The 18,206-nt window shown below is 39.8% G+C and overlaps 1 protein-coding gene across 18 annotated transcripts in view; it reads left to right on the top strand.

The window, feature by feature from the left end:
* Positions 1-18,206, top strand: part of LOC122543347 (zinc finger CCCH domain-containing protein 10-like) — a 150,430-nt gene that overhangs the window by 14,670 nt on the left and 117,554 nt on the right. For 10 of the 18 annotated variants that reach the window (XM_043681910.1, XM_043681908.1, XM_043681907.1 and 7 more), the window contains one exon: positions 1,654-6,638. The exons of the other annotated variants lie outside the window; for them this stretch is intronic. In XM_043681910.1, coding sequence (XP_043537845.1) covers positions 1,702-3,348 — 1,647 coding nt within the window. In that variant the 5' untranslated portion in view covers positions 1,654-1,701 and the 3' untranslated portion in view covers positions 3,349-6,638. Of the gene's footprint in view, positions 1-1,653; positions 6,639-18,206 lie in introns of those variants that run through there. 18 annotated transcript variants of the gene reach the window in all.

The raw sequence follows: 18,206 nt of genomic DNA, 5'->3' as shown, positions 1-18,206 counted from the left end.
AAAAGGATGATGGGGTGAAGACAGTTGGCTAACTGACAGGAAGATGTTTTTGCCTTGTGCCTAGAAATTGGAACAATGTCAGAAAAGTCATCCCCTTTCCCACCTCTCAGATTGTGGGAACAGTACTCAAGTTTCTGGTAGATGTAAAGTGTTAAGAGGTGCTGAAGGATGGGAATAGGGATGAAAAGGTTTTTGACATGAAAGAGGAATTGATTCTTGGGAACAAGTTTAGCAATAAAGGAGATGTGAAATCAGAAGGAGTGAGGTAAAAACATTTTTTTAACAAATAAAGCATTCCCCCCCCCCCCCGATTATCAAAGACAAAAAGTGTCCATTATTTTGATTCTAGAAAGAAGGAAATATTTTGCAAAAATTGAAGGAACTATGTTTTACTGCCTCATTAAAGAGTGTGAAGGAGGTAGATTGAAGTCAGAGTTGATGTGTAAATGTAATATGGATTATGGGATTAGAATCCAGCCTTTATTTCAATAGCAGCTTGCAATGAAGTTGACTATATATTAAATATATTGAAGAAAATTGAGTTGTTTGTATTTTGTTTAATTTTTGAATCTTTTGAATCTTAAGTTGACACTTTATCTTAATTCGACATTGCTTGCATTAAATTTTCAGTTGCGTTTTCATAAATTAGCTTTTATGAATTAGAAACTGTAGCATGTATGTTCATCTATAAAATTCCATCAATAGTATTTCCTCGCGGACCCTTTAATGAATATAAATTTCAACATGCCATGATTGTGTGTATATGCAATATGCTAGTTTGCAATTTAGGAATGCATTTAATCATCTGAGATATTCTCATCCTACTACTTAAGTTAAACGTTTATCTTCGTAGCTGTGGTGTTAAGTGTTAAAAGTGGTTTGTTTTTGTTTTCTTAAATCTAGAATTTGAGGACCAAGTCTGAAATGATTAGCTGTCAGAATTTTATACAGTAGATTAGACGTAAGCTCTTATGGAATTTCATGTGGAAAGTGAAAGGTTGGGTTTGCAATATTCCTTTACATAGTATTTGCTACAATAATGTATAATTGTGGGTAGACTGAACTCTGCTCTGGTGAGCTTAATCACCACCATTTCATTTTCTCTGTTCTTTACGTTTCTTCAGTAGTTTGTTTCCACTGCTGATTGTACGTCTCTATTTCAAAATCCCTATAGTATAATTGCAATAAGAATTCATTTTTAAAATAATTATCTTATTAGCGATTATTACTTATTTTGTTGTACCACTGACATAATCAAGAAAAGAAACGCACCTGTAAATCGTTAATACCTATCATTTTAAAAGTGAGAAAAGACAAATGGTTCTTTCAGAGGAGGAATGCAAAATCACTGATAGCAACTTCTCAATTTCCATGTTATCCTTTGTACATGTGAATTTCAGACAATGCTGTCAGTTACAGAAGGAAATGATGGCAAAGCTGACAATTTTGCCATCATTACTATAGTAAATTCCTGATCAAAATAAAACTGCTTCTCCATTTTGTTATCAAACTTCTGCCATCTCCTAATGTTTTAAAAAAATCAACAATATAGGTACAACTACAATGTTTTGTGAGAAAAGGATTAACCACAGTTACTTTTGTAGATTAATCTCTTGTTCATTGTAAAAGAACTGGCTTCTTTTTCTTTTGCAGTTGTTTATTGAGAGCCTTGGCTGAGTAGCGCAGAAATAATCTGGAATCATGTCCGAGAACGACACTGATAATTTAGTCAACAGCGGCAAATATGAGGCTGGCAAGAGCAAACGGAATGTTTGCCGAGACTTTCTGCGCAATGTCTGCAACCGTGGTAAGAATTGCAGGTACTTCCACCCAGATGATATTGAGGCCTCCGACCTTGCCGAAATAAGGAACGAAACTGATAATTTAGTCAACATTGCCAGTGACGAGGCTGGTAAAAGCAAACAGAACATTTGCCGAGACTTTCTGCGCAATCTCTGCAATCGTGGTAAGAATTGCAGGTATATCCACCCAGATGACATTGAGGCTTCTGACCTCACTGATGTAAGGAATGACACTGATAATTTAGTGAATATTGGCAATGATGAGGCTGGCAAAAGCAAACAGAACATTTGCAGAGACTTTCTGCGCAATCTCTGCAATCGTGGTAAGAATTGCAGGTATTTTCACCCAGATGATATTGAGGTCACCAACCACACTGATCTAAGTGATGACGCTGATAATTTAGTCAATAATAGCAAATATGAGGTGAGCAAGAGCAAGCGGAATGTTTGCCGTGACTTTCTGCGCAATGTCTGCAACCGTGGTAAGAATTGCAGGTACTTTCATCCGGACAATGTTGAGGCCTACAATGTGGGTGACATGCGGCATGAGTCAATCTTTTGTCAGTACTTTCAGAATAGTAAATGTACCCGTGAGAACTGCACATTCATTCACGGGACGAAGGGGGAAGAGAATTATTACAATAAAACAGGAAAGCTTCCTGCTCACTTGCAACAGACAGTGGCTGTGACCTTTGGGCTTTCACCCTCTAATCTTCCTCTTATTACAAAGGAGATCCCATTTTGTCGTGACTTTCTAAAGGGCAAATGTCGAAGAGGATCCAAATGTAAATTCCAGCATTTGAAACGTGATGACAATGATAAAAAAAGTGTAGAAAGAGTGTCGTCACAAGATAGAGAACTTTCTCCTGAGATTTGTAGATATGACCGTTTGGATGACCTCTATGAGACAGAGAGATGTGATTACGACCAGCATCCGAAAAGGAGAAGGGTGGAGGGCCTGCGTTTTGAAGTATTTGATTACAGCACTCCCAGTCTGCGCCCAGGTGAACTCAGTTTTTTGGAGGAGGAAAACCATATGCTCAGAAAGCGCAATGAAGAACTCAAAAAGCAGGTGTCAAGCTTAATGCTGACTAATGAGGTCCTTCTGGAACAAAATGCAGATCTGCGCAAGCAGGTGAAGTTGGGGATCCTGAACACTGGGGCTGACCCAACACAACACCCAGCTTTGCACACTGTTACCAATTATAACCGTAGCATAGTAAAGACTCACACCACCCTGAGCAACCAGACACTGAGATCACAACCCATTTCTCATCAAGAGTTGATAGCGCAAGCTCGAGCTCATAATGCATTATGTTCTGAAGCCACATCCCAAAGTCCTCCTTGTCTTAGCGCTTCTATCTCTGCACCCTATGTCCAGGGGATGACTTCACCAGTTTCAATGGCACCACTTGCTATCTCTACACCTGTGGCAGTTACACAATCACTGCCAGGAATTGCCATGAGTTATACCACCACTCAAATGGTCAGTTACCCAAATGCATCCCAAAGTATGAGGTTCCTCTGTCGTGCAGAAGAGAGTTGAGGTTTGAAGATTTTATGAAAAATTAATATTTTCCCATTGTTGCTTCCCAGGGAAATTGTGAAAATTGAGTTTAAATATGATTCTTAAAGAGGGAGTCTCACCATCAGCAACCCTTTGCCGAAACTATGAAATGAGGATGCTTTTTACTCCTGCCTCAAATGGTGCGGGCTTATGAACTCACTGGCAAACTGCCTGTACAGAATTGTACCTCAGCAATAGTAGCATACTGAAGTTAAACCACCCTTCAGTTTGCCACTATGTATGTCGCAAATGTTCAAAAAAAAAATCCAACAGAACCCTTGTTTTTGAATGCTTTGAAAACTTGGTGTCAGCAGAAGTCTTGCTTTTGTTTGCTCACCCTGTAAACTCTGGTACTAATGAAAGCAAAGTTTTTGACAACGCATTGCAATGCCCAGACCAACTTGAGCTCTCCTGCTGCTGCACTTGGAATAGTTTTGCCTGCACTATGGTTGCTCTGTCTGTTTCTGTAAAATTGGTTTAATTTCACAAAAAAGTCGGTTTAAAAAAAACACAACGCTTGTGTTAAAAAAGATTGTGCCTGTTCTGCAGTTACTTGTTTTTAAATCACCTTTAAATCCAGAGTTTTTGTTTTACAGCAATAAAAACAAATCATTTTGTTTCCCCTCCCTCCCCACCACCAAAATAAATCCTGCTTTAATTGTGGTCAGGACAGTAATTGGAGGGTATGAAGACGGGTGAATAACTGTCTTCTGCTAGATATTTTGCCCTGTAATATAAATGGGACTTTTTACTCGAACGTTTTTGGGGAGTGGTGGGGGTTAGGGACTTAAAATCAAAAATGGCTCTCTTAAATGCAGCATCAGGGAATCTGGAAGCAAGAGGGGGCTAACATAACATGCACACATTTGAAATACGATCACTGAAGCAACTTGGGTTAATGCCTCCCAGCTACTGCTGATCGTTAAGTTATCTTGTGTTTTCTTGTTCACAGTTCCTTAGCTTTGAGCTCTCAAAGTTCAAAATACATTGAGCTTTGTGAAGCAACAAAATTGTTTTTTTTATTTCCTGGGGTACTGATGGTAAGACTCACTCTACATAAACTAAACAAAAAAAGTGTGCTCTAAGATTAGTAATGAATTGACAGTCTTTATCAAAGCACATAATTTAATGTAATATAAATTGCAAACTACCTGTTCTTCCCTTCTCCAACAATTTATGAAATTCACTTTTTTAATTACTGATAATTTTTATTTTTTCTACCAGCAATCGTATGCCACAAATGTTCTATTTTTCCTTTATTTAGAATTACAGTTGAGGTTATCAGAAACAAATAAATAAATTGCTTACTTGGTTAGTTTTAAATCTCTCTGATATTTGCTTATAGACATTCTATACCCATCCCGTTTCAAAGCACTTGGAGGGTTAATTTTTGGTGATACATGTGCATTTAGTTGAAATTACTTTTGGTAATTAAAATTGTATCTTTTTTTTTAAAAGTCATCAAGTTCCATGTTTCCTTTATGTTTTTGTACAAAGAGTTCCTGGCCAAAGCATTTTTTTTGCTCTTGTCATTTCTTTTCCCTTCAAAAGTGTACAAGCCCTCCGAAGATAAAACACCTTCTGTAGTGCAAAAAGAAAACTAAATGAGCATTCTCATCACAAACATATCCACTGTAACCTCTTAGGATATGAAAATGATTATAAAGTGCTGCAGTACTACGATTTAAGTTGGTGAGGCAAACTAAACTGTATGTAACAAACATATACTTAATGCCTGAAGCGTGGAAGCTGGGTGTTCACTAACTAATAGCTGAAAGTAGCATTGTACCAGATGATGTGAAGAAAAGGTTTGTGGATTGTCATCTTTGTCATGTGATTTTTCGAAGTTCTAGGTTCAAAACTTGTAGATCGCTGTGCCATTTCTGCATCTCGTCAAGAAACTTACCTAATTGCATTGTTAATCAGGGTTTCAAGGGTGCATCACCAATGTATACAACAGTACAACTGCTTTTTGTTTTCAATTCAGTAGTAACAAAACTGCAAAGTCAATCAGAGAGAATAGGAAACATCTACATTCATACAGAGCCACAACTTACTATATATAGAAGGTAGCTATATATGCACACGTATATGACATGACTAAAATATTTTTTAGTCATCCATATTGTAAATGTATGTTGAATGGTAATGTCAAACTACCCCTACTAAAAATATTTGTGATGTTGAACGAGGAGAGAATCTGGGACAGAATCTGGCCCAGTGTAATGTTTCCTTCCCTTGGTTGAATATCCTGCTGACTTCCAGTATCTAGACTCAGCCGAACGATAACCACTTGGATGAGGTTCCAGCGGACACCTTGTTGAATGATACTTCAGCATGGTGTCAATTCCATTGGGTGAGGAGAGTAGAAAAGTGACAGAGGAAGGTGGGGGGGGGGGGAAGGCTTACAATTATACATAGGGTATAAAAGTGTACTGTAGTAAATAACATAGAATACAATGTGTGAAATATTGGCAGTTTTTTTCTACTTGAAGTTGTATGAGTAGTACATTATTGTGCCCATTTGATTCTTCACTTTAACAAATGACAACATTGGTATGTCAATGACTTCCTCTACTGCATGATAGGTTGGACGATCTGAGGGAGGTGCAAAGCAAAGTATGGTACTCCCAATTGGAGAGATGGCATTCTGAAAATGAACCTGTGCCCTGCATCCAATTTGTTTAAGAAAAACTGCAGTTTCCCAAATTTTCTGTATAGTTATTAGCTTCAAGTAAATTTTAACTTGTTGCAAGTTTTTTTTTTGTTTTCAGATGTTTTCAATATTTTGATTCTATTACAGATTTCTAACTTGCTAAAATTAGACATGAGAATTTCTATTTACATAACGGTTACATTACTATCAACTGGGGAGCCATGTAGAAAATGCACTCAAGGAAGGATTAAGAAGCCAAAACCAACACTGAGAAGTTTGGGTCTGCAACATGGGAAATATGAATTTTTACAAATTTTAGTCTCAAAATACAGTAAACCCTTTACTATTCTGAGTCCCTGGGATTTTTCAGCGTAAAGTGCAGTGCCAAGATTGTCTAACTGCAGTCGGCAGGTCTTAAATTCACAGATGTTCAAAATAGGACTTCTAGTGCAACTTTTGAAAGTGGTCCATTAAGCATGTTTTCCTCAATTTTAATGCTGATAACTTGTTCGTGTGCATACTGGTGTTCATGAAAAGAAGTTCTGATTTATTGAAAATCTGAAGATGACAATTGACGTCCACTGTATGTAAATATAGATTATATGACAAAGAATGTACAGCAGTGTTGTCACTTATTGTTAGGATTAAAATAGGACCAGAATGAATGAATTCACACTGTTTCTGAATAGAGCCAAGTGAACTGTGTCTTTAGGTGTGTTTTTCTTTTTGGGTATGACATGTAATACCATTTCTCAAAGTTAAACTTTCCCACTGATAAGAACCTCCAGAATAACCTAAATTTCCAGTTTACTTCTGTATCTTGCTTGATTGATATTGTGTAAGTTTTTTTAAAATCACATTTGTGAGAAAATTAAACATAAGTTTTCTCCGTGCTGTGTATAACTACATTTTTGTTATCAGTTTACTTTTTAAATGTTGATCTGTAAGCATTTTTATAGTGTGAAATATAAACTATTCCTTTTTAGATGGCAAGATTCTTTAAGAAGGACAATCTAGTGGTTTTAAGCATTCAGAATAATTCTGGTCAGTTTGCTAAGTACCCTGTTTTAAGCAAGTCCCATCTGTGGTTGTGACTCAAACGTATTGGTTCTTTATTCACTGTTACTAAATTATAATGTTTGATTTGGAGGAGGTTGGGGATGAAATTTGGGAGACTGGAAGGTAGAATGTTTTCCTACAGATGTGTGCACTGTCTCCTGGCAGATTAAATTAACACTGATTTGTTCTGCTTGCTAAAGAGGGACACAGATGTTCCATATAGAGGACATGAGTTTTGACCTACAATCCCCAGTTCAACCACATCACTGAAGAAAGTTGCTGAACAGAGACCAACTATTTTGCCATATTCAAAGTATGGGACAGTAGCAGGAGGGTTTGTCCGAGGTGTTCTTGTATGTCCAACAGCAGCCAGTTTCAGAGCAGTATAAGCAAAGGCTGGGTGAAGGACACCCATTTTCTTATCTGTGGGCAGTTTATGAACCAAGGATTTTTTTTTGTGTAGAAAGACTTGTCTCTTTCTGAACAAAGTTTTAAAACATTGTATTTCTGTTGGATACTAATATGTGTGGTGCAATTAAATTAAAGATTTTCAAAGTCTTTTTTAGTTTTTTTCTGATTGTGTTTTCATTGTTTTTCATAAATTTAACCAATTCAAAGGATATACAGTATATGCTGTTGAATGAACTACATTTTTCAGTCAAGTTACTAGCTTTTTTTTTTGGATTTCCACTTCTGCAGATGAAATCAATTGGTTCCTTATAACTTGCTAGTACTGGCTGTTATGCAACCAACTTCACAGAAGTGCAGGAGGCGGCAATTTGGCCCGTTGTGTTTGTGTTAGCTATTTATGAGCAATTTACCTCGTGCCACTCACTTGACTTCTCCCCGTAACCTTCCATGTTCTTTCTTCCCAGACAATGGTGTAATTCCCTCTTGAATGCCTTGATTGAACCTGCCTCTACCAGACTGTCAGTGCGTTCCTGATCCTAATTACTCGCTGTGTGATAAAATGTTTTGTCATGTTATTACTTCTTTTGCTCATCACCTTTTAAATCTGTTTGTTCTCTAACCTTGCACTAATGGGAACATTGTTTTCATACATACTCTTCCAGACCACCCAAATTTTAAATTTTGCTATCAAATCTACTCTTAACCTTCTCTAAGGAGAACAGTACCAACTTCTCCAGTCTATCTAAACAACTGAAGTTCCTCATCCCTGGGATAAATGTTTTCTACATCCTCTCTAATGCTTTCACATCTTTCCCAAAGTGCAGCACCCAGAACTGTACACAACACTCTAGCTGTGGCCAAACCAGTGTTTGACACAAGTTTAATGTAACTCCCTTAACTTTAAATTGCTGCTTCTGCCTATTTGTCATGGATTGCCTCCATTTACAATTTGGCTCAATATGACCATTCTATCCCCTTTGCTTTGGCTCCTCGTAACACTGCTTGAATTAATCTTTTCCTTAAATATACCTTGGAGCTTAAACAGGTATTTTTCACAAGACAGCTTCACAGATGAGGACAAGAAAATGTCTGTGACGGTGAAGAAAATACAATGTATTTGAAGGGTTTGACAGGTCCTGCCTTTGGTCAAATTCATCTTTCTGTTCTAAAATAGATCTGAAAATAATGGCCACGTTAGAAGTTGGAAATAAACATCAGTCATGTAAATTTGCTGCACATGCCATGATGCAGCCTGTAAGGCATCTTCTGTTACAATCTTCATAGTTTGGAAAACATTTAAACCACTATGATTATGTTGATTCTTTCTTTGCTGAATGGTCTAAGTACATAGTATTTACATTGCACATTGTTTTGGTTTATTGCTGTGTTGAATGCAGCATATGACTGTTAATATTTTGCAGGAATGTTGTGGAGCGTTGCCATCTTTAGACTTGCAGATTTCTTTTTAATAACCTACTTTTTAAGTAGGATGTTATTAAACTCATTATGAGGTGAAAATATATAAAGATTAAAATAGCATAACCAAACTGATGTCAACCTCCTGCAGCTGCGAACCTATTAAGGTCTGAATGTTCAATAGCTCCAGCAAGCATAAAATAAATGGCAAAACTTTGGAAGCTGCAGCGCAAACAACATCACGTGAACTGTAACGTGGGTATCTGGAGTAGGAAATATTCAAGCTTATGGAAAAAGTTGATAAGTTTTGTGAAGCTGCAAGTTCCTTGATCTAAGATCCAGACTGTGGTCTCACTTCCAGGCCAGAGCTGGTGACCAAGGGAATTCCTCATATTTAGATAGTGGCATCAGAGACAGAGATGACATGGATGTGAATCTTTGCACAATAAACAGTTAAGTTTTGGAATGCACTGCCTGATAAAGTGGTGGAAACAAATTCAACAGTATGTTTCAAAAGGGCGTTAAATAAATAATTCAAGGAGAAAACGTTTGTGAGATATGAGAAAAGAATGGAAACTGCTCCTCAAAAGAGCCAATGTAAGGCGATGAAGTGGCTTATGTTCAATATTCGCAGCATCTTTGCTTTTTGCTACACTATTTTGCTTTTAGTGACTTATTTCTGTTAAGCTATTTCATAATTCTGTAACGAGATGGTGCAAGTTAGAGGGATAGCATCAAATCTAATATGGTAGGTAATATGTTCACATATGAAGCACTTTTTATTGTGTCTTTCATGACCTGATTTACAAAGATGTTGCTGAGGTTGGAACATTTGAGCTATATGGAGAGGCCGAAGAGACTGAAGGGTGACCTTATAGAGGTTTATAAAATCATGAGGGGTATGGATATCTTTTCCCCAGGTAGGGGAAGTCCAAACTAGAGGTCATAAGTTTAAGGTGAGAGGGAAGATTTAAAAGGGACCTAAGGGGCAACTGTTTCAACTAGAGGGTGGTATATATGCCAGAGGAGGTGGAGGTTGGTACAATTACAACATTTAAAAGGCATCTGGATGGGTATATAAATAGGAAGGTTTTAGAGGGACATGGGCCAAATGCTGGCAGTTGGAACTATTTATTTAGGATGTCTGGTCAACATGGACAAGTTGGACTGAAGGGTCTGTTTCCATGTTGTACATCTCAATGACCTCAGGACATCCCAAAATGCTTTACAGTCAGTGAAGTACTTTTTAAAAAAAATTGTAGGAAATCCAGCAGCCAACTTGTGGAAAGCACGATCAATGTGAGGATGTCGTTTGAGGGATCATTGTTGACCAGGGATAACTGCAATGCTGTTCTTTCAAATAGTGCCATGACACATTACACATCCATCTGAAAGGAATGTTGAAGCCTTGGCTTAATGTTTAATCTGTAAGAAGACACTTCCAATTGTGTAGCATTTCATTAGTACTGCACTGAAGAGATTAGAATACAAAATTTATTTTTAACACAAATGCGATTTAAAGTCAGATGGTCGTGGGTTCACAGGCAATAATGCTATTGACTGAGATTTAGTTGATAATTGTTTAAACGGGAAAATTGAGAATTTGGGACAGAACAATGCACGCCAATCGAATATAAACAAAAGTAAATATATTGAAATTCTACGTTTGCGTGCACTTTCTCTGTAAATTTCTATATCCGTATTTCCAGAATGGAAGGTTGTCAAGTTGTAATTATGCTCTGATCATTTGAAATGTTGCTGTAATGCCTCCGTTTTGCTCCCTGCCGCTCCTTGCTGTGTTTATCCTGTAGAGAAACTTGTGATCCAACCATTTCTCTGCTTCCCAAATTCCTACGTTTAACTACAAAATCAAAGCCGTATTGAATATTTGACCTATTTCTAAACTTTGGTCGAAGTAGTTATGTTTTTCTTGAAGACTGTATAGTCTTAGTTCTCTACCTTGCCGTAGCAAACAGACTAGGATACAAAATCAAAACCTAACCCACATCCTACACTTTAATGGTAACTAGGGAAAGCCTTCCAGTATACATGTAACATATCAAAATGTTTGCACACGTCCTGTCTGCAGAATCTTAGTTTACGTTGTCATCTCTTTCATCTAACTCTTCTCAGAATGCTTATGTAAACTTGTTACACTCACTCTGTTTGCGATCCGGGTACTCGCAAAGTTGGTTCCAGACTCCTTTATTTTTCGTCGGTAACTCGTCTACTCTGATCTAGCGGTCCTTCACGCTACCTAGGAGAGTTACATCGGAGCGGTCTGGGAGTTTTTTGTTATCCGGGAAAAGTCCGTGCCTTTATCCCGTGTGAAGAGCGAGGATTTGCTGCATGTTGCATTTACACTTTTCTACCAGTTGTTGTGCTGTAACTCCTCTCTCATTACCTCAGCCTGCACTGCAAAGCAACACCTGTGATCCAACTGTGTTTTCATCCCTCCGTCCCAAATTTCCAAGTTTGCTAACTAACTGCATACGAAATCAAGAATTGTTGTGAAAATAAGGACATTAAAGCTATGCTCCCGTAGTATTTGCGACTCGCCCAGATGCATTTGAAAGATCCTGAAGACTCAACCTTTTAATTTATGTGAAGTATTTTGTGACATTTCTCAGTATGAACAGCTACTATTCAAATATATTTTCGTATAATTCTACCTATTTGATTATTTCCATGTGCATAAAATTCTTGTAGGTGTTTGCAATTTATGCCCACTTTCGGGCCAAAACTCTACTTTTGAAACTTGAGCATGTAATTCAGGCTAGCTCTTCAGTTTACTATTGAGGGTGGGAGATGTTGTTTGAGGATTTATGTGAGGTCTTGACGACATTCAGTGAGCAAGGAATATCTCAGAGCAGTTATAAGCTGACTAACGTTTATCACTCTGCAGATACTGGAATCCAAAGTAGACAGACAGAAGACTGGAACAACACAAGTCAGGCAGCTTCAGGAGGTGGAGAAGTTCAGGCTGTGATGCTGCCTGGCTTGCTGTGTTCTTCCAGCCTCTTGTTTATTAATGTTTATCAGAGTCGAAAAGTGTGGCACTGGAAAAGCACAGCAGGTCAGGCAGCATCCAAGGAACAGGAGAATCAACGTTTTGGGTGTAAGCCCTTCATCAGGAATGTGATGAAGGAATTCCTGATGAACGGCTTATGCCTGAAACATTGACTCTTCTGCTCCTCAGATGCTGCCTGACCTGCTGTGCTTTTCCAGTGCCACACTTTTTGACTCTGATAAACATGTGATTAGGCAAGATTTAGGATACATAGGATGGGGAAGGAAACTGCAGGGGATGGGCACGATTGAAATGTGGAGCTTATTTAAGGTAAAGCTAGTGCGTGTCCTTGATAAGTATGTACCTGTCAGACAAGGAGGAAGTGGTTGAGCAAGGGAGCTGTGGTTTATGAAATAAGTTGAATCTTTTGTCAAGAAGAAGAAGAAGGCTTATGTTAGACTGAGATGTGCTGGCTCAGTTAGGGCACTTGAAAGTTACAAGTTAGTCAGGAAAAGCCTAAACAGAGGGCTAAAAATAGCCAGGAGGGGGCATGAGAAGTCATTGGTAGATGGGATCAAGGAAAACCCCAAAGCTTTCTATAGGGTATATTAGGAATAAAAGAATGACTAGAGTCATAGAGATGTACAGCATGGAAACAGACCCTCCGGTCCAACTTGTCCATGCCGATCAGATATCCCAACCCAATCTACTCCCACCTGCCAGTACCCGGCCCATATCCCTCCAAACCCTTCCTATTCATATACCCATCCAAATGCATCTTAAATGTTGCAATTGTACCAGCCTCCACCACATCCTCTGGCCCCTCATTCCATACACGTACCACCCTCTGCATGAAAATGTTGCCCCTTTAGTCCCTTTTATATCTTTCCCCTCTCACCCTAAACCTATGCCCTCTAATTCTGTACTCCCCCACTCCAGGGAAAAGACTTTGTCTATTTATCCTATCCATGCCCCTCATAATTTTGTAAACCTCTATAAGGTCACCCCTCAGCCTCTGATGCTCCAGGGAAAACAGCCCCAGCCTGTTCAGCCTCTCCCTATAGCTCAAATCCTCCAACCCTGGCAACATCCTTGTAAATCTTTTCTGAACCCTTTCAAGTTTCACAACATCTTTCCAATAGGAAGGAGACCAGAATTGCATGCAATATTCCAACAGTGACCTAACCAATCTCCTGTCCAGCCTCAACATGACGTCCCAACTCCTGTACTCAATACTCTGACCAATAAAGGAAAGCATATCAAACGCCTTCTTCACTATCCTATCCACCTGTGACTCCACTTTCAAGGAGCTATGAACCTGCACTCCAAGGTCTCTTTGTTCAGCAACACTCCCTAGGACCTTACCATTAAGTGTATACGTCCTGCTAAGATTTGCTTTCTCAAAATGCAGCACCTCGCATTTATCTGAAGTAAACTCCATCAGCCACTTCTCAGTCCATTTGCCCACTTCAGCAAGATCCCTTTGTACTCTGAGGTAACCTTCTTCGCTGTCCACTACACCTCCAATTTTGATGTCATCTGCAAACTTACTAACTGTACCTCTTATGCTTGCATCCAAATCATTTATGTAAATGACAAAAAGTAGAGGACCCAGCACCGATCCTTGTGGCACTCCACTGGTCACAGGCCTCCAGTCTGAAAAACAAACCTCCACCACCACCTTCTGTCTTCTACCTTTGAGCCAGTTATGTATCCAAATGGCTAATTCTCCCTTTATTCTGTGAGATCTAACCTTGCTAACTAGTCTGCCATGGGGAACCTTGTCGAACACCTTACTGCAGTCCATATAGATCACATCTACCACTCTGCCCTCATCAATGCTCTTTGTTACTTCTTCAAAAAAACTCAATCAAGTTTGTGAGACATGATTTCCCATGCACAACGCCATGTTGACGATCCCGAATCAGTCCTTGCCTTTCCAAATACATGAACGTCCTGTCCCTCAGGATTCCCTCCAACAACTTGCACACCACCGACGTCAGGCTCACTGGTCTATAGTTCCCTGGCTTGTCCTTACCACCCTTCTTAAACAGTGGCACCGCGTTAGCCAACCTCCAGTCTTCTGGCACCTCACTTGTGACTATCGATGACACAAATATCTCAGCAAGAGGCCCAGCAATCGCCTCTCTAGCTTCCCACAGAGTTCTAAGGTACAGGTCCTGGGGATTTATTCACCTTTATGCATTTCAAGACATCCAGCACTTCCTCCTCTATAAGCTGGACATTTTGCAAGGTGTCACCATCTATTTCGCTACTTTCTATATCTTCCATATCCTTTTCCACAGTAAATACTGATGCAAAATACTCGTTTAGTATCTCCCCCATTTTCTGCGGCTACACACAAAGGCCGCCTTGCTGATTTTTGAGGAGCCCTATTCTGTCCCTAGTTATCCTTTTGTCCTTCATGTATTTGTAAAAACCCTTTGGATTCTCCTCAACTCTAATTATCAAAGCTATTTCATGTCCCCTTTTTGCCCTCCTGATTTCACTCTTAAGTATACTCCTACTTACTTTATACTCTTCTAAGGATTCACTCGATCTATCCTGTCTATATTTTACATATGCTTCCTTCTTTTTGTTAACCAAGCCCTCAATTTCTTTAGTCATCCAGCATTCCCTATACCTAACAGCCTTTTATTTCGCCCTAACAGGAATATACTTTTTCTGCATTTTCGTTATCTCATTTCTGAAGGCTTCCCATTTTCCAGCCGTCCCTTTACCTGCGAACATCTGCCCCTAATCAGCTTTTGAAAGTTCTTGCCTAATACCGTCAAAATTGGCCTTTCTCCAATTTAGAACTTCAACTTTTAGATCTGGTCTCTCCTTTTCCATAATTATTTTAAATCTAATAGAATTATGACTAGAATAAGATTAGGGCCAATCAAGGGCAGTAGTGGGAAGTTGTGCATGGAGACCCGGGAGACAGGGCAAGTGCTAAATTAATATTTTTCATCAGTATTCAGACTGAAAAAAGACAATGTTGTCAAGGAGAATACTGAGATACAGGCTACTAGACTGGATGGGATTGAGGTTCACAAGAAGGATGTGTTAGCAATTCTGGAAAGTGTGAAAATGGATAAGTCCCCTGGGCTGGATGGGATTTATCCAAGCATTCTCTGGGAAGCAAGGGAGGAGATTGCAGAGCCTTTGGTTTTGATCTTTATGTCATCATTGTCAACAGGAATAGTGCCAGAAGTGTGGAGGATAGCAAATGTCCCCTTGTTCAAGAAGGGGAGTAGAGACAATCCTAGTAATTATAGACCAGTGAACCTTTCTTCGGTTGTGGTAAAGTGTTGGAAAAGGTTATAAAAGGTAGGATTTATAATCATCGAGAAAGGAATAAGTTGATTCGGGATAGTCAACACAGTTTTGTGAAGGGTAGATTGTGCCTCACAAACCTTATTGAGTTCTTTGAGAAGGTGACCAAACAGGTGGATGAGGGTAAATTGGTTGATGTGGTGTACATGGATTTCAGTAAGGCGTTTGATAAGGTTCTCCACAGTAAGCTATTGCACAAAATATGCAGGTATGGGAATGGGGGTGATTTAGCAGTTTGGATCAGAAATTGGCTAGCTGAAAGAAGACAGAGGGTGGTGGTTGATGGGAAATGTTCATCCTGGAGTTCAGTTACTAGTGGTGTACCACGAAGATCTGTTTTGGGGCCACTGTTGTTTGTCATTTTTATAAATGATCTGGATGAGGGCAGAGAAGGATGGGTTAGTAAATTTACGGATGACACTAAGGTCGGTGGAGTTGTGGATAGTGCCAAAGGATGTTGGGGGTTACAGAGGGACATGGATAAGCTGTAGAGTGGTCTGAGAGATGGCAAACAGAGTTTAATGTGGAAATGTGCGAGGTGATTCACTTTGGAAGGAGCAACCGGAATAAAGAATACTGGGCTAATAGTAAGATTCTTGGTAGTGTAAATGAGCAGAGAAATCTCGGTGTCCATGTACATAGATCCCTGAAAGTTGCCATCCAGGTTGATAGGGTTTTTAAGAAGGCATGCAGTGTGATAGCTTTTATTGGTAGAGGGATTGAGGTTTGGAGCCATGAGGTCATACTGCAGCTGTACAAACTGCAAGTGCGGCCGCACCAGAGTTATTGCGTACAGTTCTGGTCACTGCATTATAGGAAGGATGTGGAAGCTGTGGAAAGGGTTCAGAAGAGATTTATGAGGATGCTGCCTGGTATGGAGGCAAGGTCTTATGAAGAAAGGCTGAGGGACTTGAGGTTGTTTTTGTTAGAAGAAGGTTGAGAGGTGACTTATTGAGACTTATAAGATAAACAGAGGGTTAGATAGGGTGAACAGGGAGAGCCTTTTTTCCTTGGATGGTGATGGCTAGCACGAGGGGACATAGCTTTAAATTGAGGGGTGATAGATATAGACAGATGTCAGAGGTAGTTTCTTTACTCAGAAAGTAGTAGGGGCATGGAACGCCCTGCCTGAAACAGTAGTAGACTCACCAACTTTAAGGGCATTTAAATGGTCATTGGATAAACATGGATGAAAATGGAATAGTGTAGGATAGATGGGCTTCAGGTTGGTTCCACAGGTTGGTGCAACATCGAAGGCAGAAGGTCCTGTACTGCACTGTAATGTTCTGTGTTCTATGTAGGAACTGTCAACGCTTGCTTATGTTCCCAGCTCTGATCTGACTGTTACAAAATTTTTAACTCTTTGCCATCACCACACACACACGTGCCACCTCCATCATGACCTTGTCCAGTTGCAGGTTCCTGGCCCAAACCAGTCAAAAAATCTAAGCTGTCCATAGATTCCCAACCCAACTCTTTAGAAATCTAAGTATTCCCTTCAGCAGGTTCCCAGTCGTAACCTGGCTCTTTAAAACTTGCTTCTACCTTTCAGCACTGTTGGTAAGTATTTGCAAACTCTGAGTTCCCAGTCCTGCCTGCTGGTGCACATAATCCCAACCTCAATTTTAAGACGATAAGACCATAAGACATAGGAGTGGAAGTAAGGCCATTCGGCCCATCGAGTCCACTCCGCCATTCAATCATGGCTGATGCGCATTTCAGCTCCACTTACCAGCGTTCTCCCCGTAGCCCTTAATTCCTCTAGACAACAAGAATCTATCAATCTCGGCCTTGAAGACATTTAGCGTCCCGGCTTCCACTGCACTCCGTGGCAATGAATTCCACAGGCCCACCACTCTCTGGCTGAAGAAATGTCTCCGCATTTCTGTTCTGAAATGACCCCCTCTAATTCTAAGGCTGTGTCCACGGGTCCTAGTCTCCTCGTCTAACAGAAACAATTTCCTAGCATCCACCTTTTCCAAGCCATGTATTATTTTGTACGTCTCTATTAAGTCTCCACTTAATCTTCTAAACTCCAACGAATACAATCCCAGTATCCTCAGCCGTTCCTCATATGTTAGACCTGTCATTCCAGGGATCATCCGTGTGAATCTCCGCTGGACACGTACCAGTGCCAGTATGTCCTTCCTGAGGTGTGGGGACCAAAACTGGACACAGTACTCCAAATGGGGCCTAACCAGAGCTTTATAAAGTCTTAGTAGTACATCTCTGCTTTTATATTCCAACCCTCTTGAGATAAGAGACAACACTGCATTCGCTTTCTTAATCACGGACTCAACCTGCAGAGCAGGTGAAGGCAGAGCAGTGAATGTTGTCTATATGTTGTCAGTAAAACATTCAACAAGGTTCCTCATTATAGACTGGTTAACAAGATTAGATCACATGGAACACAGGGAGAACTAGTCACTTGGATAGAAAATTGGCTGCAAGGTCTGAGGCAGAGGATGGTAGTAGAGCTTTTTTGACTGGAGGCCTGTGACCAGCAGTGCATTGCACGGTCTGATGCTGAGACCACTGCTTTTTGTCATTTATATAAATGATTTAGATGTAACTCTATGAGAGAATAGGGGGAAATATGCTGGGGAGCAGGATGAGCTCATTTATTCTTGCAAAGAATCAGGACAAACCCAATGGGCTGAAGAGCCTCCTTCTGTGCTATATCTGTTCTTCGTTTCAATTATTCTAAAATTTATTTTAATCGGAGTGATGAACATTAGCCACTTATTCAACAGGGTACAGACCACTTTTAGAGTGAATTGTTGTTGATTCCACAAGTGAAGGATACTCAGAGGGAGCCGATGGGCTATTGGTATTATTGCTAGACTATTAACCAGAGACTCAGCTAATGTTCTCAGAAGGAGAAAGTGAGGTCTGCAGATGCTGGAGATCAGAGATGGAAATGTGTTGCTGGAAAAGCGCAGCAGG

This window comes from Chiloscyllium plagiosum, chromosome 43 (genome assembly GCF_004010195.1).
Source record: "Chiloscyllium plagiosum isolate BGI_BamShark_2017 chromosome 43, ASM401019v2, whole genome shotgun sequence".
In the NCBI taxonomy this organism is placed as follows: Eukaryota; Metazoa; Chordata; class Chondrichthyes; order Orectolobiformes; family Hemiscylliidae; genus Chiloscyllium; species Chiloscyllium plagiosum.
Note: the sequence above shows the minus strand (reverse complement) of the source record. Positions and strands in the feature narration are given on the sequence as shown.